At 41.4% G+C, this 26,705-nt stretch overlaps 1 protein-coding gene across 4 annotated transcripts in view; it reads left to right on the top strand.

The window, feature by feature from the left end:
* The window catches only part of cadm4 (cell adhesion molecule 4), a 151,628-nt gene extending 125,891 nt beyond the window's left edge, over window positions 1–25,737 (top strand). Inside the window, exons 3-10 of one of the 4 annotated variants that reach the window (XM_046044906.1) lie at window positions 2,629–2,916; window positions 6,112–6,273; window positions 7,967–8,057; window positions 13,171–13,343; window positions 19,965–20,075; window positions 22,495–22,623; window positions 23,607–23,685; window positions 23,851–25,737. In XM_046044906.1, the coding sequence (XP_045900862.1) occupies window positions 2,629–2,916; window positions 6,112–6,273; window positions 7,967–8,057; window positions 13,171–13,343; window positions 19,965–20,075; window positions 22,495–22,623; window positions 23,607–23,647 (995 nt within the window). In that variant the 3' untranslated portion in view covers window positions 23,648–23,685; window positions 23,851–25,737. Of the gene's footprint in view, window positions 1–2,628; window positions 2,917–6,111; window positions 6,274–7,966; window positions 8,058–13,170; window positions 13,344–19,964; window positions 20,076–21,948; window positions 21,978–22,494; window positions 22,626–23,606; window positions 23,686–23,850 lie in introns of those variants that run through there. The other 3 variants (XM_046044905.1, XM_046044908.1, XM_046044907.1) reach the window with 3 other exon arrangements.
* The last annotated feature ends 968 nt before the right edge of the window (window positions 25,738–26,705 follow it).

Raw genomic sequence — 26,705 nt, forward strand, 5'->3', positions numbered from 1 at the left:
AATATCTATACTGTAGTGTCTGTATTGTGATGAATTATGCTGCGAGATGGCCGGTTGTTACATCAGGGAAGTGTCTGCTGAGAGCCAAAACCAACACAAAGGAGTGCAGACAGGGACAGAATAAAATAGAAATGGAGAATGAGGGAGAGGTTTCACAGTCAAGTCGATACAAAATAAGTCTCGCATGAGCATCTATGGACATTGAGCCACTGTCATCCACAGACAGTTGTTAGCGTTATTTGTTATTATGACCATTTTTCTTGTCATTGATTCTATCTTTTTTCAGTAACCAGAATTAAGCGTTCAGAAAGCTGATGGGTTTTTACTGTTCGTTTTCAATCCTTGGTTATTTTCCATAGTGAATTGTAGTGTTTACACTGTGTACACTTTTGGTACTTAGTTTGTCTCCCAATGACCACCCAATTTAATAGTTTTCCTTAAATATATGCAATAAGCTTTACAGCACTGTTCAAAAGAGTTACCAAGTGCTTCAGAGTAAAACAAAACAGATTAATACCTAATAAGTTGAACAATAAAAATACCAGACACTAATTAGAAATGGGCTTACAGAGGACTAAAGCAAGCAGTTACAAAGAGAATGAATGAATACATTCTAGTTTAGGATAGTCCAATCAGTGGTTGGGAAAATGAACAACAGTCTCCCTCAAAGCTGGAAATGAGAGAACCGAGACATCTGTTATGTTGTATCAATGTACAGCCTGGAGCTTCTCCATTGAGACGGATTTTGGAAACTCTCTCTGAACTTTTTATATCAAACTGAGCTTTAGATTTAGCAGCACTATCAATTCCAGAGCTGAAAATCATCTGGGCTGCTGTCACAGCCACTATTTCTCCCATGTTTTGCAATTTTTTCTCCGCAGTGCTGTCCATGGGAGTGACATCACAAATTAGAGGGAGGTGAAAACTCTACTCTTGTTCCAGACTGTGGGAGATATACTGACTTTTTGCTAATACAGAGCAAACTGTCTTAAGGCTAAGGAATAACCGATTGCAAAGCTGAAAATCGCATACCACTCAATTAAAGCAGCCCTTGCTTCTCTTGTGCTGTTTGATGTTCTTGCCAATTACTTCCTGCAAAAAGATAAACAGAAAAAAAAATATCTTGTAGACATTAATTAACAAGTATACATGGTCTTATTGATCTGAAGTGCCTGCAACCAGGCCTGGCCAATGTCATTCAACTGCAGAGCCACACGCAAGCACTTTAAGCCCTGCAACTCTGGACCTGTAGTTCCAATCTAACCTGCGCTCTTATCGGCAAGAAAAGTGCAAGCAATTACAGCAACTGTCACTTTCTTGGCCTGTAAGTGGCAACATCAGTGTGCCTACATCAACATGTCTGAACTGCTGTTATTTTATTTCCCTGTAGGTGGTGCAGTTTTGCAGGGAAAATGCCAAAAATAAGACTACTGAGAGGCCGGAGGAGCCTATGTTTATGTCGAAGCCGCCAACACTGATGGCGAGTTAAGCTACCCACTCTCTGAGCTAGGCTATTAATTCGTCAAGCCAGGTTGTTCGCATGCATGCTTTGGCAACCCACTTCACTGGTAACTGATTTGACCCATAACCTGCATTTCTCAGCAGGTAACTCACATTCCTACTTAGTCAGCCCACTGAATATGTAACTGATTTCGCTCATCTACTTAGTGATTGTAGTGTAACACACAGTAGCACCGCTTTAATCTTGAGAAGCTGCAGAGCTGCAGTCTTTATTCATTACTCACTGTAATTTACACTGTACATTTCCAGCTAAACTGAGGCTTATTGTTGACCATTTTCTCTCTGCTCCTCTGCCATTCACTGGTCTTGTGCAGAGTTTTGCGTGTATGCCGTGCGGCCGACAACTGCACGCAAGTTGCAGTTCCTCGTGGGTCTGTTTAAAAACTATATAATATTCTTTGTGTGGTTCGTTAATGGTGATAAATGATCCAAACGTCCCGTGAGGTGCGCACGACTGGGCACAACACCGGCACAGCTTGTCTCTGTTCCTAGTCTGCCACACACACACACACACACACACACACACACACACACACACACACACACACACGCTGAAGAGCACCTTAACGGTTAAAATTTTGGATTTATTCCCGCTCTTGATAAATATTTATTATATATATATATATATATATATATATATTATATTTATTACTTTCTTTTCACATTTTTATTTACAGCATTATATGTTGAAATTTATATCATAATAGGCTGTACATTAACTTATTGAGAGAAAACCGGTAGTTCTATGTAAAATGAGACACTGAGCACCCCCATATCGCCAAAATGGTATGATCCTACTTTCATCGCTGCGAAGATTTCGACTTTGAAATTGACAGTGGAATCAGGCTCTGCCTATCGAACCATCAAATCTTCGACTATTCGGGGTCAGTATTTAGTAGCCTACGTATTTAAATTTAGTCTCACTTCACAAGATTGTGATGTAGATCTGATGTACTTTATACCTTAGCACTCTTTCTGTCACTTACCCCATCTTCTCTCCTGCATCTCCCATCATCTTCCTCTCTCTGTACCCTCCTCCTCAACAACCCCATCCCATGCTGTCTTACTTACGCCCCACCCCTCTCCATTGCCTTCATGTACCTCCAGCCCTGAAGGATGACCGTTTCCAGATGGTGCTCTTCACGCCACGGCTGGTGCGCATCACGTTGACCAACGTCAGCGTGTGGGATGAGGGCGGCTACTTCTGCCAGCTCTACACAGATGCTACACACCACCAAGTGGCAACACTGTCTGTTTTGGTGCCCCCGGAGACGCCCGCGGTGGAGGTGAAGCAGGAGGCGGTGGAGGGCGGCGAGGTGGAGCTCACCTGTGTGTCGCCACGCAGCAAGCCGGCCGCCACCCTGCGCTGGATTCGTAATGGCCGGGAAATACCAGGTACCTGGACATTGGACTGATGAATCGTTAGATGATTATGAAAGATAAATGAGGTAACTAATGGGGAAATATAGGGCAGGTGAAGCACAATGGGTGGATGATATCACAGATTGAGTGCTGAATAAAAGAAGCACGAATGGATGGGTGATTGATGGGTTGACAGAGGGAATGGCAGATAGATCAGTTGATGGGAGCAGGTTAAGATGGATGAATAAATGGATGGAGAAAATGAAGGTTTTGGCTGTGGGGCTGCCAGAATCTCTCCTCTCCTCTAGTTACCTTGATTTTAAACAAATGCTCTTTGCAATATTTTTTAGGCAACAGTGTAGATTCAAGTGATCAAACACACTTTTTTGAGATGTGAACACTGAGAACTTTTCTGTTTCCACTCCTTAGACGAAGAGCCATAAGTTCATAGAAGTGTATATCTACTTGTGTTGATCTTTGTTTTGAGAAGACAGACATCAACAGAAATCACTGGAAATATTTCTGTGCTTTTTCTGTCTAATAAGTCAAATTCTTTCCCTATCAAAGCAGATAAACATCTCCCCGTATATTGCTCTCTGTATGCTCTCTCTTGAAAATTCCAATTCAAATGTCTTTTATTTGGACATTATCTGACAAGTGCACCATTACATGAAAGCACAGATGCAGATACATGCACACCAGCTTTTCTCACTTTACCTCAACTTCACACACTCACAAAGACGCACTTTTTAATTCAACGTCTGTTTTGTATTTGGAAAAACAATACATAATTTCCATATTTAGAAAAGGCAATTGGCACTACTTTGCCTTAACTTATACAATGGTGGTTAATGTTAGTGAAGAAACTTAACAGAATTGCCGACAAGGTTATAGGTATCCATGATGTGCAATGAACGGGCAAAATAGGAGAAACTGGACTTTATTGACCTGGCTTTTGTGAAATTCCATCTTGAACAGTAAAGACAAACCGTATCTTGTGGTTCAACTCATTATATATTGCAATAAGTGAAGGAATGTAACACCATCATCTAACTCTCCCTGCTTCTTTGCATCTGATGAATCTATGAGCCATCTATCAGTCTGTTACCTTGATCTATCCTTCTTTCTAACTCGCTGTATCCCTTGGCTCTCTTTGGATCTCTTTGCTCAATAATACATCTGAGACCTATCTTTCCATTGTCTTCAGCCTATTTGACCCCTGAGAAATCGTATTTTTGCGCTCTGCCGTTAAATCAGCATTTGTGTATAAAGCGAGGTTTTGATTTCAGTTTCTCAAAAACCTTGTTCCGTTGCCTTAGCACGAACAAAATATCTCTTAGGAGTTATGTTATGCACAACATCTCACGCTCCGGCTAATGGCTATTATTTTTTTATTCAATTTATCTCAGTTTTTTAATAAATGCAGACGACTTTTAAAAGTACAAATCGCTGTCACATTATTACGTTATTGTTATTCATTAATTCATACCCTTTGCCTTCAAATAACTCACGCAGACTAGATGAAATAATGTGAGATAATCTGGTGTCAACAGTTTTTGGGACATGCAGCGAGCAATGCTTTGCCCTTCTAAACTTCATGTCAGCCGTTGTCTCTTTTACTTTCTATTTTTGTCTGACACTCGGCATCTCTTTCATCCAGTCTCTTCCCTTTTTCTCTGTCAGAACATGCTTGTCTCTGTCATTTATTCTCCTTCTCTGTCCTTCCACTTTACTCATTCCCTTTCTTTTCATCTGATCTCCCGTTCTTCTTTTATTTCTCCTTTAAATTTCACTGGTGACAAAGACGTGACACTCCTCACCTTGGTTATTGGTTGCAAATGGTTTTAAGAGTCATGTAGCCATTCAAAGAGACAGGCTGGCTGCACTTTTGTCTCTCTTCTCTACTCTCTTCTCCACCTCTCTCTACCTGTCTCCTCTCATTTCCTCTCTCCTCTTGTTTCCTCTTCTCTCCTCTTAGCTTGTTTCTTCTCTCTTTTCTTCCTGTCTTTCCTCTTTTGTCTTCTCCTCTCTTCCTGTTCCCACTCTCTCCTCTTATCCCCTCATTTCTCCTACCCTCTCTTTCTCTTTCCTCTCTTATCCTCCTTTTTCCTCGTTTCTCCTGTTTTCTCTCCTATCTCCTCCTCTTCTTCCCGCCTCTCTCTTTTGGCCGTGAGTTAAATGAACTGTGACACTAAAGGTTAGAGGCAGATCCCAACAGATATGGGAAAGCACTCTTTAATTAAGACACTATCTTCCCACTGCTGCCTTATTCCTGCTCATCTGCACCCACCACCATCCTCTCTCACGCTTTGATTGGGCCTGCTTTCATTTGCTGGCCAGCAATAATTGAAAACTCAGCGCGATTTAAGTAATGTTGTTGTATTCTGCCTCAACAAGCACAAACTCCCAATACGTGACCGTGTCACCCTGCTGTTCCTCCTCCCTCCTCCCTCCTCCTGTCTCTCCTCCTCCTCTTCCTCTCTTCTCGCATCTTTCTTCCACTCTGCATCTGGCTTGGCACTCTTATCATCCTCTTTCATGTCTGGGCTTGTCTCGCCACAGCTCTCCTCGCCCCCACCCTCCATCAATCATGCCCATTTTGCTGCCCTCTCTCGCTCTCTCTCTATGTCTATGAGCACCTCTCTGCATGCCTTTCTTCTCTCACCCTGGTCCTTTGACGCCCCTCTCTCTCTCTCTGTCTGACTCAGTTAAAATTTCAATTCGGTTATGCATATTCTCTCATTTACCTGTCTTGCTCCCCCCATCTCTCTCTCTCTCTCTCTCTTTCTTTCACTCACGCACACACACAAAATATTCAGTTGATTTACCATCTGCAAACAAACAGTTCTGCTGCTCACAATTGCCATGAAATATAGATGCAAATTGCTTTTCTCTCTCTCTTATTCTTTCCTCCACCACTCATCCTCCCCTCTACAGGTACCTGGTGCTGCTGTGAAACAAACTAATTCATCATTCACTAACTTCTTCTAACTTAGTCTTCCTTTCAGTCTGCTCACTTCTTCAATCCACCTGTGTTCTCCTCTAAAAGTCTCATTCTCTTTTCCCTCCCTTCTTCCTCCTCCTTGTCTGTTTTCCTCTCCCACCATAGGTGTGATGTCTCAGCAGGGAGAAGGGAAAAACGGGCATGTTTTGGCTGCTAACTTGTTTCCCAGCCGTCCCACCTGTCTTCTTTCATTCCATCATCTCATCGCCTCTGTCTCTCTCCAGGTGTGGTATCCCAGCAGGACAATGGTAAGACGTTCAGTGTGTCCAGCACCATCCGAATCCCGGTAGAAAGGAAAGACAACGGGGCAGCACTGAGCTGCGAGGCATTCCACCCGGCACTCAGCGGGCAGAAGAGGATTCGACACTATCGCTTGGATGTGTATTGTAAGTCTCTCCATCTTCCGAAGTGTGTGTGTGTGTGTGTGTGTGTGTGTGTGTGTGTGTGAAGATTTTTCTATCCATCTTGGAAACAAATGAAGTAACATAATGTTCATCACCAAATATTTCAAAAACCCAAATTATTCCATCTGTATTGCTGTCACTTAAGTTGCTACTTCAGTACTATTCATTACAGTGTTTTACTTTAACGCCTCCCATTATTTTGTCAGGGTAGCAGACTCATTTTTCAAATGGTGGATATCTCATTTTAGAATGAAGCCCATTTATATACAGTCCAGGATATTCAGAGCTGGCCTGTATGAGACCAGCTCTCATTAAAACCTAATACATACAAATCTTGTCATGCGGAGAGCTGCCAGAAACAGGTCTGCGGCCAGGTTAGGGTCCTGGCCTGTGGTTTAAGGAGCTAACCAACATCAGTTGAAAAAAACCTTTGTCACGTTAGTATGTGCAGTGATCCCAGCACTGTGGGATTGATGGATCTTTGCTGGCCTATTTGCAGTTAGTAGTTAGTATGCTCGGAAATCTCAGCACAAATCTTCATTCAAGACAGGTAAAACCAAACACTAAAAGTACTGCAAGAGATTTAAATTTATAATTGGCTTAATATCTAATATTTACCCAGAGCAACAAGTTCAGAAAGAACCATATTTTTATTTTAGGCTGAATTCTCAATGTCTTCACATCTGTAGATGTTTCAGTAGGATTAATCTTGAAAATGTCAGACAGCTATGAGCTACATCCCTCCAACCATTTTTGTAGAAGTCTAAAATCCATCATTTAATATCTATAAAATGTAAATCCATTTTGTTTGCTTCTAATCCTATCAAACAAGTTTAAGAACATCCAGAAGCACAATGCAAAGTCCACATAGATAAAGTAAAGTACAAGTAATTTTAGTGGTAATAATGTTAATAATGATAAGCAAAAATAAGAATAATACAAATTGTAGCAGCATGTGTTGCAAAGGAACATGGGAGCAGTAGGTGGCTCATTCATATTCAGTGGTAATATATGTTCAAGTACATACAATAATTTTTCTCCCCCGATGTTACTATGATGTTGTTCAACAAGTCAGCCAATATTCACTTGCTACATTTGCTCTCTCCTCATTCAATATCCCAAAAATATACCAATAATTCTGGATAGTTAAACATTCCACAGGCATATACGCACATCTGCACCAGTCTTTGGTTAATTAATTTGCCACATGTATACTAATATTTGTTGATAGGTCAGAATGATTCATATTCAACAGTTTTGTCAATCTGTGTGCTGATGGTTCCTCCAGCCAGAGAACTGGTAATAATGATCAACTGTCAGTGTGGATTTGGCTTGCCATCGCTCTGTTACTGAAGTAAGTGCAGTACAGCAGCTGCTGGAGCGGTGGGCTGCTTATGATAACAGGTGTCTCAACCGTAGGATTGTCTGCTGGTTGCCTTGGAAACAGATGTTAAAGACCCTTTCTCCTGCCACTTTCTCGCTTTTCCCTTGTTCCTCCTTTTTGTTCCCTCGCTGTCTCTCTCTCATTTCCTGATTTTTTTATTTTTTTTTCCTGTCTGATTGTTGCTCCGTTTTGATCATTTTGATCCATTTGTTTTCTATTGTGCCTTTCTTGTCTTCTCTCTCACCTGCATACTCATTTATTTACCCCTCCTCTCCTTTTCTCTCCACACAGTTGCACCTACAGTTAGAATTGTTCCTCCTTCTGGCATTTTGCGAGAGGGCGACTCGCTGAGTCTCACCTGCTCCGTCACTGGGAACCCTCTGTAAGTCTGTGTATGTGTGTGTACATGTGCTAAACTGTTTTGTGTTGGTTTGATCTGCCTTCAGTTAAATGTCAACTATGTCCTACTTTTTGAAATGACACAATGACACAAACCTGTTATAGAACCTGAAAATATGATACACAAAACATACGTACTCAAACAGGCACAGCACATGTACAGAGTCATGGCAGTAAAAATAACAATGAAATGCCGATATAGAAACCTCACTACACTGAGTGTTGTGTGCGAATGATGGCCTGTTTTCTTATTATTAAAAAAATATTTAAAAGACTATTTGAGGTCTTGGTTTAAGGAGGTATGATGCCTTTTTGTAGTCACCATACTGCAACACGTAGTTTGAAAAAGAATTTCAATCATACATGCATTCAACTTCACTTTTCCCAAGAAATGAAACCGGCACATTTACCAGCATGCCTGTGAAGCTTTTTTGGGATGTCCTAGCAGTGTGTTTGTGTTTTCTCTCATTCCAAAATGAATTCCTGACAAAATAATCAGAAAGTATAAAAGGTTTGTCAATAAACAAAGCATTTCACTTGAAAAGCTGCAGTGAGTCTTGACAAATCGGCTTAAGGATACACTGAAAGCGTTTGATTGACGACAACATGCAGAAGGTTGCCAAGTTCAACGACAACCCTTGCAAACACAAAATTTCATAATGAGAAAATGGGACTGCAAGTATACACATTAAAACTGTTTTGGGAAATAGTTTTGAGCTATGAGAATGACATTTAGGTCTTAACTTCACCCAACAGCTGGTAGCTGCAGGTAGCAGCTACACCGATGAGGGTAAAATTGTTGCTGACTTTAGACGAGTTCAGATCCCACATTTACCCAGAGCACCTTTTCAAAGTGTAACTCAGAATAAGCTTGAATTTAGCAATCTAAAATGATTGCAGAAGTCATAGCCAAAGGTTGTCATTGATGTGGCCACAGACTGCAGAGAATAGTTTAGTAGTTCAACTGATGAGGTAGATAAGTATCTGGTAATGTTTTTTTGTATTTGCTTGAAGCAATTTTCAAAAAGAACAGGTCAGTTTGGACAGTTTGGATGATTTTAAACAGTTTGTTTAAACACAGCAAGACAGGGTCTGAAAGGAACTTTGTTCAAGTTTTTATTTTTCTGCAAGAAATTTTATCTTCCACATTGAAATGTATGGATTGAATGAAGGACTAACATTCAGCTCAAATATAAATTGTGTTGTACTTCAATGTTCAACATATTTACACAAAAACATTACATGCATCTTTGCATGCACAAACGACCCATGTCTGTCATCGCATGACAATCACTCCACACTAACAATCACTAACAAGCAGGTATTTAAAATTGGTTTGAAAAGCCACCATAGATATTCCCAGGGCAAGTTAGCCTCAATTAGATGGCATGTTTTTTGTAGTAGCCTACTGTAGAAAGTGTGACAACAAGCCTGTCAATGTTTTAATATGTATTAATATAAAACACTTTCCTAAGCCAAAGTCAAAGCCATGGAGTCTAGTTTATGTATCAGTAGGATTGCAGCTAGTAACTTCAGCAGTAACGAATAGTAGCCTAAACAAACATAATCAAACGAACAGCATGCAAGCATACAACCACAGCATCCTAAAAACAACGTAGTAAAAAATGAGTGAAAGGCATTTGAAATTGTTTTTACAAAAATACAGTGACTGATTTGTGGACGTTGTGTTTGTACCAGATGCAAAGCAAACTGCGGAAAAACGTCTCCGTTAATATTAATTAATGTTGACCTACAAATAACTTGGGAGCTGTGCAGATTGAGATTTAGTGAAAATACAGATGTCATTGTGAAAAAGACTCCGCAGTGTCTCTTCTGTCTATGTAAACTAAACTCCTTTGGAGTAGATCAAATAATGTTTTATCATTTTATTGAAAGTATTTTAACAGTTTCATTTATTTGCTGATTTACATCCCTTTGTCAAAAGTACAAGAATAAGGTGATGTGAACACCATTGAAAGGAGAACATGTGTGCTTTATCAGCCTTCTTTCTTGGAAACTACAAGTAACCAAGTACTTCTGATCTCCACAAATCTCAATAAACTCCCTCTAATTACCACAAGAACTATCCTTAGAAATGAACTCCTGAGAAACTTCATATAAACTACTTTCTAGGAAATGGAAAGGAGATATAGACTGTCCAACTGAGTATGACCACATGCTGTCCTTCACAAATGATGCAGGTTCCCTTTGGGCCAATCAAATTCATCATTCCTGATGTTAAACCAAGGGTGTATTACCCCTGTTATCAAAACAATCAGGATACGGATTGTGCATCTAAGTTAGATCATAAACCAAAAGAGTTGTACTGTATCTGTGATATCACCTGACATTTAATGTCTGGCGGACGGATAAAAACCACCTGATCCATATTTTATTGCATGAAGGACAAAGAGAATAAGAGCTTTAGAGGGAGGCAGAGATGTCTCTAGAAGAGTGTAAAAGAATACTAGAAATGAGTTTGGACATATAAACTTGTATGTGGCTCTGTGTGTGAGGGTAGAGCTACTAAACCCAATCAGCAGTCAACACTTTTAAGAGCCAGCTTTGAAACAAATCCTTTTTCTAGTGTGTTCACAGCCCTTTGTGCGCTATCCAGAAGGGTATTGGGTCCTAAGCTCTTAAACCCTCCCCTAGATGGTCCGTCTGTCTGTGGGCATCAAGTCCACTAAAGCTCCACAGTAAAGCTTCATGCAGCCAAAGTGTGTGCATGTGTGTGTTTGTGTGTGTGATGACTTAAGTGAAATCTCACAGTGAGGACTGGCTGAGAATCGTATTGGCCACAGCCCCACTACAGCTTTGTAACGGCTGGTTGAGGACACTGTGTGTGTGTGTGTGTGTTTGTGTGTGTGTGTGTTTGTGTGTGTGTTTGTGTGGTACGTGCACGCGTATGTGACAGTGAGAGATGGGACAGCAGGCCATTCTGGACTCTGACCCTCATCTCACGCTGGACTGGACACACATGCACACACACGCATTACAGTCCCCTTGTCGCTCTCCCGCTTGCTCCCTGGCCCTGTTAATTGCCTGTTAGGTATTAATGGCCAATTATGTGCTACTTCCTTTTGAAGGAGGGGTACACTCATTGTTTGTCCTCTTATTAGGAGAAGAGATGCAGACGACGTTTTGTCATTTTGCTTAATTGCCTGCTTATTTGTGTGTTAGCATTTGAAGGAATTACTGTGGGAGTACACGTATATATATATATATATATATATATGTGTGTGTGTGTGTGTGCTAGAGAGAGCGAGATTTTGTTTGTGCACGTTTAGTGTGTGTAGGATGAGTGAGAGAGTGTGTGTGACTAAGCAAGAGAGAGGTTTAATTAGACGTCCTGAGGGATTAGAACCCAGATGAGTCAGGATTGTAATCTGGCCAGGGTGGCATGAGCCATGACACTCAGCCAGACACACACACACACACACACACACACACACACACACACACACACACACACACACACACACACACACACACACACACACACACACACACACACACACACACACACAGTTTTGTTCGCCAGGATGTCTCTGTAATCCTCGCAGCTCCTGTCTGTTCTGCCTGCCTGTCTTTCATGACCAATTCATTTTGTCTGCCTTCTCCCTGCCTTCATCTCCCACCCCACCATTTCGTCTTCTCTCTGTCTTTCCTCTACCTGTGATAACACTAGTACACAAACTACTTTTCATTTTCTTTTTTTTCCCACTATGCACATCTGACACCCTATTTCTCTCTCATCTGCCCTCCTTTCCCTCTTGCCAACCCTTTCACACAATCGCCGCCCTTTGTCCATCCATCTCATTATTTGTCAGGATGCATCCCTCTGTTGCCATTGGCTTATTCTCCAAACGCTTTTATACTTTCTTCTCATGTCATTGTCCCCCTGTGGGCTTCTTTACCCTCCTTATTCACCTCTCTTTTTATAGCATCCGTCTGTGCCTGTGCTTCATCCCTTGTCTCCTTTCCCTTTCTCATTTTTAATACCCTTTAGCACTTCAGGTTTTACTAAAGGTGTTTAAGACTAGTAGTCTACTAGTGGTATTAGTTAGAGAGGTAGTTAACAGTGATTTGCCAGTTACTTGAGAAATCTCAGAAATTATTCATTACTTATTACACATTGAAAAAGTACTTATATCATTCATTGCTAAATATGCAACAGCAACATGTAAAATAACTTTTGTTATTCAGTCCAGCTTAATCCAAGGTGACTTTAAACAACTCAGCCACACCCACATGTCCCGCTGTCTCTATTTAACAAGTGCAGAAAGAGAAAATTAGACATTATTTTGGAGGCAATTACTGACCCTCTGCATATTACACAAGTCCTATGCTCACAGTGTAGCTGCGGTGTTTACAGTCTTTCCAACTCTAAACATATCTAGTTGATTTCTGAATGTAGGCTTAACACTTTTGCAGCTACATGTACCAAGTGTACATGTAAAGAGACAACATATGTACATTTGGAGTTATCGATAGTCCTTTTTCTCCTCTTTTGGTAGAGGCTAACTGCTTCCCCACACCTCCAACCCCTTGCCAAGCTAAAACATCCCAGACCAGTCTCTCCACTGAAGGCTAAACTGATATCATCCCAGTAAGAGAGAGAACAAGCCGACCCCCAAATTGTCAAAGTAACTAAGCGTTAAGGGGACTTGTAACTAATGTAATTACTAAATTTCAAATTGTAACCACATGCACTCTTTTTACTGAACACATTACTATAACAGATTACTAATGCATTACTGCCCAACACTGGTGGTTGTAGAGGCAATTGAAACACTAGTAGAAGTAATTATATGTGTAAATCTACAATCTAGCTGTATTTAAATGGCATACAATAGAGGCTTAACATTATGCTGTTGTAGGACTTGTTATGCATTTTGAAAATTGTAAAAAAAAAATAGAATAAAATAAAAAAGCTTGAGCCAGCAAATGTTTTGCATTTCTCTTTGATACAGACTTGAACAATTAATTGATTATCAAAAATGTAAATTTTCTGTCAGTTGACCAGTCAATTAATAGACAGATAATTTCAGCATTATCAAGCAGTACACCTCTCTCTGTCTCCTTCCCTTCAGGCCGAGGAACATTCAGTGGTCTAAGATTAATGACACCTTACCTGAGAGGGCAGAGATTTCTGGCCCTACCTTTCAGATTTCCCGTCTCAGCCAATCACACAACGGGACGTACTTGTGCCAGGCCCAGAACAACTACGGACGCGCTGCTGATCATTATGCCCTATTGGTGTATGGTGAGTAATAGTTCATTTCATGTTACAAGTTTTCATAGAATTTCCACAAGTGTTTAAAAAGTTTGCTTCATTGATTCTTTTTCTCTATTGTTTTCATTTCTTGTATTAGAATCCCAGACAATTCTTAACTGTTCTGAATAATTTTACATTCAATGGATCTTTTGTTTGTTGCATTTTTTGTTCTTGTGTTTTACGTTTTAATTATTTTATTTTGCTTTTTTGGGGACAAATCTTATTGATCCTTTTATCTTCCTAGTGTCTTTGGAGTCTGGCTACTCTGGCACTGGGCAATAGAACCATTCAATTGTGATGCGTGTCTCATCTGTCTTTCAGCTTTATTTGTTTTCCTGATTTGGTACACAGCAGGAAACCTCTGCTAAACCTCCTTTGCAATTGATTCAACAGAGATATTGATTCCACAAGAAGACGTAGGCTACCGTGCTCAGATACTAGTCACCAACATCATTATTCAGCGTATCTCTTGTAAAGAACCAATTTATCAAGTCTTCTGGACCCAATCCTCTCTTCAAGGCATTCAGAGTAGCTTAAATCTTCAAGAGCAATAAATAAAGGCACAAGATTTTGTGACAACTAAATGAACTTCACAATACAAGCACACATAGCAGCAGACACATAGGAGACAAAGACAACAGAAGTTACAGTGCAAAGTACTAATGCAATGCTGAATCTGTTGAAACTGAGTTTTACATGGTAACATTTGGCAAAAAACAACAGTGGAACATCTGTTGCATTTAAAATTCAGGCGAATCAACTTTGCTTGTTGCTTGAGCAGAGGTATCAGAGGGTGAGGTGATGTGTCAGATGCGGGTATGGGGCTTTTGTTGTCAGTTTTCCAGGATGTTGCACCTAGATTCACTGGTGGTTGCTAAATTCTTAATGAAGGTTGACCTAGATAAACTGCACACCATGGCTTAAAGAGGATGACGGTGGAGCTTGCAACATTGCATGAAAATGTTGTATCACCATAAAGTTAGTTTTCAGAAAATGTGACAACTTTCTCTTGGAGTTTGAAGCCCGTTTTTACAAAAAAGGTTCTGATTCGAAATAATGTATTTTAATCCACGCATGAAACAAGAGAGTAAATGGGACAGCAACAAAGCTAGCTCATCATCAGAGGCTTCTACGGTTTCCCATACAATATTTTTGTGGTTTTGCTTAATCACTCAGCAAGTTTGCCATTTTGGTCTACTACCCTCCTGCTGGCTGCTCCTGTCATTGCATCCAAGCACCACTCCTCCATATTTGACGAGTTGGGAGGTTGGGAGTGAGAATGTATTGGAAGCAGAGGGACGGTTGGAGGGAAAAGAGACATGATATTTTACTATATGCAACATTTTTAGGCTGCTTTTGGTTAGCGCCCCCTCATCTCTCCGTCACATTAACGCTCTCTTTCTCTCCCACACGTGCAACACGCACAATCAACCATCGCATGCTCTTGTACAAACAGCACACATAATTCCAGCCTTCTACAGGCATCAAGGGTTGCAACAGTGGCAAGATGAAAGGTGACATCCCCACCCACATCCCTCCCTCTCTCTGTCTCTGTCTCTCTTTCTATCGTAGAAGGTTAGACATGTCGAGCTTTGATGTGAGTTGCCCCCTCTGTAGAAAAATGTTCTGTCTTTCTCCCTCCTCCTCAGCTTCCTCCTTCACCATTTTTAGCTGTCTTCTTCATTTGTTTTTCTCTTGTTTCCTACATTTCATCATTTATCTTCTTTATTTCATGCTGTTGCTCTGTGCTGGTCATTAATTTGATTTATCTTGCTTTTTTACCCATATCCTCTGTTATTGTGAAAAAAGGGAACATTTAAAGTAAGGAATCCTGTCTGAAAAAACAAAATGCACAAAAGACCAGAAATCCACATAGCCAACATAAGCCAAACTTCATCTCCTCTGCTCTGCACTCTGGATTTCCAGCAATCAGCTTCTTAATTCCTCCTGCTGAAGCCACACATCAGTGGTGCTTTGCTGTACTTCAAAAAATATGTGCTCGCCCACTGGGCAGATTGTTTCAAACCTTATCTCAAAGAGCTCAGAGTTGTTGATTCAGCCATCATATTAATCTGTAGACGACTGAAAGTCACTTTTCATTTTCCTGTATGTCACAGCTAATAATTTGGCTTACGGGGTGTTAATTCTTTCTCCAGAAATGTCATATAAACTCCTTGCATTCAGGCTATAAAGTTTCCAGTGATATGTGTGTCTTTGCAAATGTTACATAACTGTAAAACAGTGTGTTTACTCTACATCACTGCATATGCAAATAAACCACCATGGATCATTTAATATGGTGTTAGTAAAGTGCTACTTTCTGATGATACAAATTTCATCAGTCAATATTAAAAATAAATATGATTCCACTTGGTAAAATATGTTAAGATGACTCATGACTCTAAAGTGTGTTTTTTTCATTCCAGCACCCACGTTTTTATAGTAGGTGTCTTTTTATGTTTTCTATTTTTCAAATAGTGTATATCTCATTTTGTAACAAAGCTCTACACTTATTCCTAAAGGCTTTGGTGATAGGAAAAAAAATATACAGTCTCTTCCCAATCTCACACCTCTTTTTGTGCCTTACTTTTCCATTCTCTGTAAACTGATTTTCTGTTTCAGTCATAATAATTTCAGTTTCTCCATCTCTCTCTTTTTCTGCTTTCCTCCTTTGGCTCTCCTTTTTCTCTCCCTCTCCCCATTTCTTTCCTCAAAATCCTTCCTTTCATTTACTCTGCCCACTGTTCTCACCTCTTTTACACCCCCTGCCCACTTCCTCTCTCCACTCCTCCCACAACCTTTCAACTGTTTTTCACCTTGCCACCAGTTTGCCCTCTGTTCTTGGTTCAGCTGCAGTTCACTTTCTTTACTCAAAAAATGCCTAGGTTTCTGAGAGTATGGGAGAGTTAATGCAACAGAGTCAGGAGTCGGGGATGGATAGAGGGGAGGGAGGAAGGGAGATAGTGTAGGAGGAAATAATGGAAGGAAGAAAAGGGAAAGAAGAAGGACGATGGAGGTCAGACCCAGGTTACCATTCAGTACCACAGCCTGTCAGATAAACTGAATAGTTTAGTTGGCTCCCAGCCTTCCCAGAGGGAATCCCATGGTGCACTGGGGGAGGAAGGGGGACAAGGAGGGAGCGCTGGAGGATGTGTGTTGTAAAGGATGAATCAGCGGAAAAGGGACCATTTTATTGCAGGTGCAGAAAAACTACAAGTGCTCTCTCTCGTGTCTCTCCTTCTCGTTTCGTGTCAACCTTCCCTCTGTGAAAGTTATCTGCCATCAGGGTCTGTACACCGGGTACAAACTCAGCCAAAGTGCCTGCCAATTTGTCGCAGGTGCTTCAGGCGCTGCCACTTTATGAAGGGAGACGGGCGTAATGCTGGCGAAGGAGAACAGAGAGCGAGAGGTGGGAAACTCTCCAGGGAGCCCAGGCCATGGCAAGAAGACGTGATGCATTAAAGCTGAGCTCTATATGACTGGTCACACTTGTGTAACTCTGTGTGTGTCTGAGCGTGTTGATGTGTTTATGATTTAGAGAAAGAGAGTGAGAAATTTGGTGTGTGTGTGTTGAGAACTTAATACGATGAAATTAACTTTCAGCAACTTTCAGAGAGTCACTAATGATATAAATGTGACAAATAGTTTCAAATGAATCACAGAGCACACACACTCATACACATTTCACAAACACACACACAGCAATTATTTGCAGAATGTGTAAAGGATGTGGCCTCTGTTGGTTGTTTCATCTCTGTGCCACCATTGTTAAGGAGAAATTGGATTTTTTTATGTGCGTATATTCGAAAGTGCATGTGCATGCGTGTGCATGTGACTGGGAGGAGAATGTTGCAGATTGTCTGGTGAAAACCCGGAGGGCTCCCTTATGTAATTGAACTGAGCTGCTGCACTCAGATGAATCGCCAAGCCAATAAAACCCATTAGAATTGAATCGCATGAGAGTGTGTGGGAGATGGAGAGAGAAAGAATGAGAGAGGGAGAGGTAGAGATGGGGAGATAAGAATTGTTAGTTTGCATATATGTAACACACTTATGAATGTGTATGCGTGTGTATAATTATGCAAAACTGAGCAGGAAGTGAGCAAGGGGAAGAATAGTGAAACTAATGGTTTTATAGAAAGAGTCATGGAAAGCAGAGGGGAGTGATAGGAAGATGAAAGGATGGGTACATAGTCGGATGGAGAGGGATACTAGGTGACCAGGGATTAGTCTGTGTCTCCTTGGCTGTTGTAATGAGCCGTCAGAATAATTGGAATGAAAAACATAGACTTCTATTTAATGAAGTGAGACTTTCAAAAAGCACAGAATGAGAATGAAAGTGGAAAAAGGTTGGGGGCTAGTGGCAGAGGAAGCCAGAGAGAGATAATGCAGAGTCAATTTTGATTGAAAGAAATTGTCTTGAGTGCTGTTTTCCCTCACACATGACAATGCACCTATATTGACATATGAGTACATTTTGAATGAGTCTTTAGCCAATCAGTGTTGGCTTTGAATGCCTCAGCAGTGGACCTCTGACCAATGTCCAACATTCAGTGCACTGATTGACAGCTGGAGCCACCACTGCTCTGGGCAATGTCCTTATAATCAGGAACAGTGAACATGAAAGAATAACAGAGCTCATCCAAAATGGCAGCGCACTATCCTCAGGCGCACTTCTGCAAGAATGAGATACGAAGAGAAACGTCATTATCGCACGTGCTGCCACATCCATCCCTGGAATAACATGGGCTGTGTGCCTGATTGGCAGCCATATAGTGTTAATGAATAACAATATGATGTGGGGGGGGGGGGACGCTGTTGGCTAAGAGAATGACAGCTGTATGGCATTTTCCTTAATTAAGTTGAAGAGAGGCAGGGGGGGAATGTAGTCACCAAGGAATGAAACCAGAGACGCAGTCAAATGAAGGAAAGTGGAGGATGGAGGTGTTGCAAATGAGGGGAAGAGAGTTTGGTTGAAGAAGAACAAGGGAAAAGAAGTGAGATATGTTGGTAGGAAGATAAGACAAAGTTGGAAATAGTGAGAAAGAACAATTTTTAGGTCATTTGTAATAGTCCAGTTAGTGCACCATCCTCGGCCATTAATCTTCAAGCTCAAGTGACAACCACAAGCACACATACATGTATCCACACACACATGCAACATATTGTATAGCCATGCATACAGGAGAAGAGCAACAGACACATATACTTAGACAATTGTGGGATAATTTCTCTTCCTCTCTATCTGGTCCATTCTTCCTTTCCCCCTCTCTCTCACTTCACTTCACAGAAAACTCTGCTCATCTCTTTGTCTTTTCTCACAAAATACACTACGCATCATGTACATTTCTTTACAAAGAGAAGAAGACCATTCTGGGCTTGAAGAAAGAAAAAAAAACAGACTGGGGGAGGTATAGTGCTGACATAAGAAGAGTGCAAAAAGAGATTGATGATCTCAGGGCCACTGGGAGAAAGGGAGAGAAGAGACAGAGGAACAGAGGAATACTTACCAATAAATTACTCCTGAGCAGAAAGGGCAGTGTGTGTGTGTGTGTGTGTGGGTGTGTGTAGGTGTGTAGGTGTGTAGGTGTAGGTAGGTGTGTGTAGGTGTGCTTTATGTCTTTGTGGGTGTATTATGTGTGTGTGGCCAATTATGCATTTGTGTGTAAGTATGCATGAACATGTGGTCTGGGTACGTGCATGTGTTTCAAAAGAAGCTGTGTGTGTTTGTGTGTGTGCGTCCTGAGACTTCACGTAGACTTCCTTGCACATTGCGGTTTTATAGAGATTGTTTGATGAAGTGGCATGTTATCCATTCTTAAAGTGCTGATGCACACACGCGCATTCACACCCACTCCTCCATCTCCCTTTTAGTTCTTGTCAGCCATTATTTTTGTCTTTAACGGCAATATGAACTTGTCTCTTTCTACCTCTCTACCTACCATTGTGTCTCAGCCATTGATTTGGAGAATGTGTCAAGATCCAAGCTATTGTTCGCCATTGAATGAGACAGTCCCTGCATGGCACTTTTCCATTGGGAATGCATCTGTCACAGACAATGTCTCTGTCTCTCCTGCCATTGTACCATAGAAAATGTGTCAGTGATAGAGAATGTGTTCCCATATATTCCAATTGCCTGGAAGATGAATATCACTCTGCCAGGTGGGTTTCTCTTCAGCCCAAGCTTTAAAGCATGTCTTTCCCATTATAAACATCTTCTTTAACCCACTCAGCTGGCATAGAGGCCTGCCAGAGAACATCGTTTATCTGTGTCCTTTTCAGGGGTCAAGATCGATTCCATTTCACATATGCAGTTAATTTGGAAATGTAATTAGTAATTATCAAAATGGCATTGGCCTCAATTGCTGGTTGGTGAAAAATAACTCTTTCCTTCTGTTCTTGTTTTTTACATCTATTCCTCCTTCTCAAAACTCATTGGAAGAGAGAAGCTCAATTAATATTCAACCATAATAATGCATGTGTCATGTTTTATAGGCAGTAGTAACTTTGCTGTAAAGCCTTGCAGCGCCTTTGTTGAAATGTCACTGCATGTTGTAGATAAAAGCATTTGTGTATGTGTGTGTTATCCCATTCCCTGTCTGTCTGTAGAGAATGTGTCAGTCACTACCACGGTCCCTCCCACTCCTACCACCCATCCAATCACCTCCCATCCCACCACCCCAACCCTCCTAACACCCAGCTTCGCCCCGGACCCAAAAGGTAACGCATACACACCTTATTATTCAGCATCTGCTACCCTCCATCTCTCTCCTCGTCCTTCCCTGCTCTCCTTTGGTGTCTTTCACTCCCCTACTCATTTGATGACTCTCATGTGGCCCACACACACACACACACACACACACACACACACACACACACACACACACACACACACACACACACACACACACACACGTTTTTTTTGCTGCAACCTTCCTTTGCCCTGCATCTACATGAGCGTACGTGCCTGCAGACACTTGGGTGTGCATCGTGCGCAACCACCCACTCTCTCCCTCTTTCTTATCACTGGCTGTTTGATGCTCCCCACACACACATTGCACAGTCAGCATTTTTGTGTGTGTGTGTGTGTGCATGGTCTGGGGAGGGTCTTGGTGCTTGGTAGGTACTGTTGATGAATCTGCATTAAGAGTTTAAGGAACTGGCAACGCACCCAGCCTTTAGCTGACTGACGCTGGCCTCTGGAGGGCTGTGGAGGGTTTTGGAGATGCTACACAAACATATTTATCTGCAAACACACACATATACAGAGAGAGACGGTGAGGGAGAGAAAGAAAGAAGATCTGGGATCCAGGTGGTTGTCTAATCGTATTCTCCCAGATGAATGTTACACAGCAGGAGAAAGAAAGGCTGTTGGCACTACTCTGCTAAGTGCGTGTGCATGTGTGTGTGTGTGTTTGTGTTAAACTATACACTACACACTAAGTAGTTCCCCTCTTTTTTTTATCTATAGAATTTATTTATCTCACACACACACACTCACACAAACACATGCTTCCTGTTATCTGTTCTTCTTTCTTTCCATACCTTCGCTGCACTTTATCTCCTCTCTCTTACTTAAAAGGAGAGATGTAGCGAAGGGAGCAGGAGCATCCTTCTTGTTCTTCTGTTCAGCTGCCGCCGACTGTGGCAGGTTGAGGTTGTTCACCTGCTGGGCATGTGTGGAGATGCTTGAACAGTTTGGTGAACATTTAGTCAATGCTGATGTATCATCTGAGGAGAAACAACGCACTTTTTAATACTGTCAGTCATTTCCTCTGGAGCTCTGGGCTGCGGTGGATTAAGAACAGGATGGCGTGAGGTAAAGGTATAGTGCTTGAGTCCTTGCCTTTTCATCTGCTGTGAAATATTGCTTTGGCCGACTGCTCGATCCTGTCCTGTGTGCCTGCAGATGCGGCAGTATTCATTTTATCAAACACACACCAATACTTGATCAAACACAAAAGCAGGAATGTGACACACTTTTTCACAATGCTCAATGAGCCACTTATCCAAGAAATATATGCATAAGAACGCAGAACGTCTTTCAGCTGTCAATCCCTGTACCCCTTCCTCATCTTCCTTTCCTTTACCTCCTCCATAACTCTCTCTTTCTCTCCTGATCTCCATGTGTTAGCACTGTATTAATGATTCATGTTTTAATTCCGCTCTGTCAAGGTCCAAGAGCTGCATCAATAACTCCGTGTCCTTGTCTCCTATTGACCTTACCAGCTCTTTCACGACACCCCCTCAGCCCCCTCCAAAATGCTTTGGCTATTGTCAGCCATTATTTACTGGTGAAACTGTACACAGACACAAACTTGGTCTTAAGTGTGTTTCATAATCTATAGTAGGGCTGCAACTAACACTTAATCTTTCGATTCTTTTTTCAATTAGTCGATTAATTGATTCCAAAAATGAACATCCCAATTTACCAGAGCTCGCAGGTGATATCTTCAGATTGGTTGTTTTATCTGACCGACAAATTATTATAGTCATTATTATCAAATTCTGTTAGCTGACAAATTGCTTAATTGACTAATCATTTCAGTATTAACCTACATATTATTTTATTATTCTTCTGCTTTTGTTTTAGTAATTGTCATAAAGTAAAGTTTGTACAAGGTGAGGTTGACATGACTAATTCCTTACCACTACTGCAATTTTCTACTACAAAATGTCACACAATTTAGCTTGACTTATTATCTCTCTTCACTCATCTTGTGGTGAAGTGTTTGATTTCATTTCTCAGGGCTGCACTGCTCTGGGTGTAAACACACTCAAAGTTCCCCCTCATTCAAAATGCATTGTGTTGTTGACAGGTGCTTGGCTAGAGTGGGTTTGTAGAGGCTCACATTCTTATTTCTTTATTCACTCTTCTCATTTCTCCATCGTTTTCTCACCCATTTTGACTGTATGGCGTTTTGTGCAGTGGGGGTGATGAAAGGTGATAATGCAAGTTAAGTGGAAGATATCACCTTGTTCCCTGTACTCTCCCACATGCTGGTGTTTTAATGTTCTGTCTCTCACTTTTTATATATTTTCCCTACTTTGCCTGCACTTTCCCTTTATCTCCATATTTCCCTTTATATACCCCACACTCCACCTACACATAAAATTTGTTTCTTTTGTTCTTTCTCAGATCCTGGTGCAGTGGTAGAAACTCACAGTGCAGTACCATATGCAGTGATAGGTGGAGTTCTGGCACTGCTGGTTTTCACCATCATCTGTGTCCTCATTGTCACCATCTGGTGCTCTGTCCGACAGAAAGGTAACACATGCACAAACACACTCACAAACACACACACCAAGTAATGCAAAAGTTTCTTTCACCTCAGGGGACACATTTTAGCAATCAGAGTATTTTATCACAATTTTCATAGGCACGCTTTCTTATGTCTCCACTTTCTGGCATAACATGCTGTGAAAAAATCATTGCAGGGCAGTTACACCCATATTCTTAGAAAATAATCTTTTAAACTGAGGTGTAAAATTGTCAGCGCAAAGCAGACAGGATTGCGATGCTCCTCTCCAGGCGGGCACTGTCCATGATGGACGACCTTGGCCCTGATAGTGGATAGGATAGGATGGGGTGGGAAATGTAGGTGTGGTCCCCATGTTTTATGACTATATGTTAGTGTATCAAGGCTCATCTATTAAAAGCAGCCTCCCTGCATTCCCTATCTTTTTAAGTGCCCCCATGTTGGCAGCCTTTGACTGTGCACCACAGCTGCCAAGAAATGATCCGGGAACAGTGTAGCAGGCATTACTTACTCTGTGGCTAGACAAGCCATCAGTCAACATTCAGTATGGCTTGACTGCCAATCAGCACAGAGACAGGACCATTATAACCAAACCATGTTGAGACAGGGCCATTAGGGGTTTGTATTCGGCCAGTCGTGACTGTCAGCATGCCAGTCAACCTCTGCGTTAAAGAGAATGAGAGTGTCACTCACCCCTGGAGTGAAGGGACACTCAAGCAGGAAGAAGACTCGAGCAGTTCTTGCTCTCTGTAACCTGTAATGCACCGAATCATTAATCATAAAGAACTGAGAGGTGTTAAAATGTATGTAATGGGTTTTCTGAGTGACGCAAACATGCAACATTGTTCTCTTGCACCTAACCTTCCCTCCACCCTTTTCTGCCAATCTCTCCTCCCTCCCTGTCTTTTCTCTATTATCTTCTCCACCTGCCTATCCTCTTCTGCCTCTTCTGTTCACACATCCATCCCCTTCCTTAAATTTCCGCCGGTAGGCTCGTACCGTACCCGAGAGCCTATTCTTGCTTGGTATTGACCTAACAATCAGTTAACTAATGAATTAATCAGTTACAGGTATGGTACTCAATAATATTAGGGCTGATTGGTTTGATTATGCTGCATGGCGCTACAATGATCATGACGCTTTGCCACCTAACCTTCCCCCTCCAATCTCCCTCTTGGTCTCTCTCTCTTTCTCTCTGTCTCTCCCTCTCGCTCCCTCTGTCTCTTTTCATTCAGGTTCCTATCTTACCCATGAGGCCAGTGGGTTGGATGAACACGGTGAGGTGCAGGAGGCCTTTCTCAATGGGAACGACGCCAGCCAGGGCAAGAAGGAGTACCTACTGTAGCCCTTCTCCTTCCCTATTCCCTTCTATTCTGACCTCATCCCTCTATCTCTTACTCTCCCTGTATTTCACCTTATATACAGTATACACACATACACTTACATATACAACACGCCATTACAGGCGGCCTTCCGAAAACGACTGTATACAGATACTGCACATAGCCGATCCATCCCACTCCATTCCACTCCCTACCCTCCTTAGACACACACCCAGAGACAGACTCAGAAAAATAGAGCCTATAGACCCACCAGCCATTAACGACTGTGCCATATACTGTAAGTCGGAGAAACTGGGGAAAATGTAGAGAGCGAGGGGGATGGGTGAGGTGAAAGTAGACAAAAACTACATGATGCCATAATTATTTTGATCGAGAGGGAAGTGGGGAGCACAAAGAAAACAGGCACTCTGCAGTCGCCAAAGTGGAAGGGGAATTAGAGGCGGGTGACTGCTATAATTCCATTCCTGGAGAAAAACATCCATTTCACAATGCTCAATCTTTAACTGGCGGACAAAGTGTGAGCAGTGGTGGTGGTGTTGGCGGGGGGGGAGTTGACCAGGAGCTATTGAGCGGTAGACGCTAGAAAATTAAAATTTTTGCAATTGCCAAAGTATCTTGCCCACAGAGCGCAACTCAATAAACAATAAATAATTCCCTAACAACACTGGAGGTGTCCATACTATATGAACAGGCTAACTGTCCTGTTTTCTATCCCTGTTGGGTGGCCTGCCAATAATTTTGGCTGGAAAAATTACCCCCCCCCCCCCCCCCCCCCCCCCTCGCTGCAACAGTGAGGAAAATGCAGTTCTCTTTCCTTGTAACTATCGCCCCCTTTCTCTCTGTTCACCTGTTACCATCCTCTCCCCTCTCCCTTATATCTCTCTTTCTCTCTGTCTGTCCCCCTCTATCGCTCCTCCTTTGTTGGCTCCTAATAATGAAAGGATTAGTATTGGGCTGTGTTCCCGACAAAGAAGAAAGGAATATGACTTGCTAAGGCATTAAATAAAAGCGTAATTATTTTAAAATGTCATTAAGAGGATAAAAAAAAGGTTTAAAAGTCTTAATAAGTAGGACAAGGGGAGTGATAGCAAAAGGAATGAATGAGAAATAAATGGATGGATATTTTTCTGAATGATACCACACATATGCAGATACACACGCACATTCATACATACAGTAAACATGTTGACAGAACAAGTATACATATCTTTGAATTCCTTATTTGTATAAAAAAGAACAGCAACATAAAGTAAAGGAAACTTTTAAGAATTAAGAAAAAAGTTTACTATTGAAACGCATTATGAAGCAACTATACTAACACAGAATATTAGCCTATAGAGGTGAAAAGCCGAACAAACTACTGTCCAGTGAACTTTAAAGAAAATAAAGAAAAGAATAAAAAAAATCATTTGTCTTTATGATAAACCAGAGGTCTTATTGCTTTTTTATTAATTATTATTATTTGAACAATTATGATTGTTGTTAATGTTATTATTATTGCCGTTGTTATTATTACAATTGTAAATGTTAAAGAAATGTACACTTCCCATGGTTTGTTTTTTGTTTGACTGTAGAGAAATTGCTGTCTTTTTTCACTCTTACCTTTCCTCTCTTTCCCAGTCTTTCTCTCTCTTCGTCTCCTGTGCCTAGTCGTCTCTTCTCCTGTCTTTCACTCTTGTTTATTTTAGAGTCCATGTGTCATTGTTGATATATAGCTAACTATTTCTTTATAGGGGAAAGATACAAAGCACGACAAAATAAAAAAGAATTCAAAAATAACCTTTGGGATCAGACTGGTTTTTGAATGTGTTTACTGTGTAATTAGCAGGTGCTGTTTTTGAAATCCTGTGAAAAGAGAACAGGAGATGGAGCATATGATTAGATCAATGGGGAATAGTGGAGTTATAGGAGGGAAGATAAAGATGAAGGCGGCGGAACCAGTTATAACTGGCAGCTCATTCCAAATAGATAGAATAAACAAAACAGAAGGTTCTGTGGCGTAGCTAATGAATCATAAGAACAGATAGTGGGGACGAAAGGGTGACAGGAGGGTTGAGTCAGATGCACACAGAAAAATATGACTCTGCCATTAACTTCCACGCAATCAATACCCGATTCTGTCGAGAAGCACTCAACATGTCCATCTGTGCGCAGGGCTAGATTTGAAAGCCGCCGGAGGTCACCGGGTGATAGATCGATGTGTTTCTCTTCTATCGATGGCAAGGCTCCATGGTCGGCTGTCATAAAGACAGATTGTCAAACGGCAATCAAAGTAATGGACTTGCCAGGCGCTACCAGCATGAGTTGACACTTCGGCCAACAAACAATTCTAACACACACACACACACACACACACACACACAAGTCAACACCAGGCATATCTTCAGTTTATGATGACGCAAAGGTAGCGAAGGAAGCTCCTGCTATCAGGCCCACCATGGTAGATGAGTAATAAAACTGAGAATATTGCCCCTTTATATGTCTTCAAAACAGACAAGTGTATGTCCTTCAAACAAAGGTTTCATCTGTTGTTTTCCTGCAGGGTTTACAGCACTCAATCTGGTTGTGTTTGTTGGTTGTTTGATACTGTTGTTTCTGCAAAGAAAAACCTTTTTCACTCTGGCTCTATATTGTATGTTTTCCATAAAAGAAGACTTTAATCACATTCAAATGAACATGACTTATTGATGGGTAGTTGCTAATGCTGTGCTTGCTCTGTTGCATCCTGGGAAACCGTCCATTATCTG

Source organism: Micropterus dolomieu, linkage group LG03, assembly GCF_021292245.1.
Source record: "Micropterus dolomieu isolate WLL.071019.BEF.003 ecotype Adirondacks linkage group LG03, ASM2129224v1, whole genome shotgun sequence".
NCBI lineage: Eukaryota > Metazoa > Chordata > Actinopteri > Centrarchiformes > Centrarchidae > Micropterus > Micropterus dolomieu.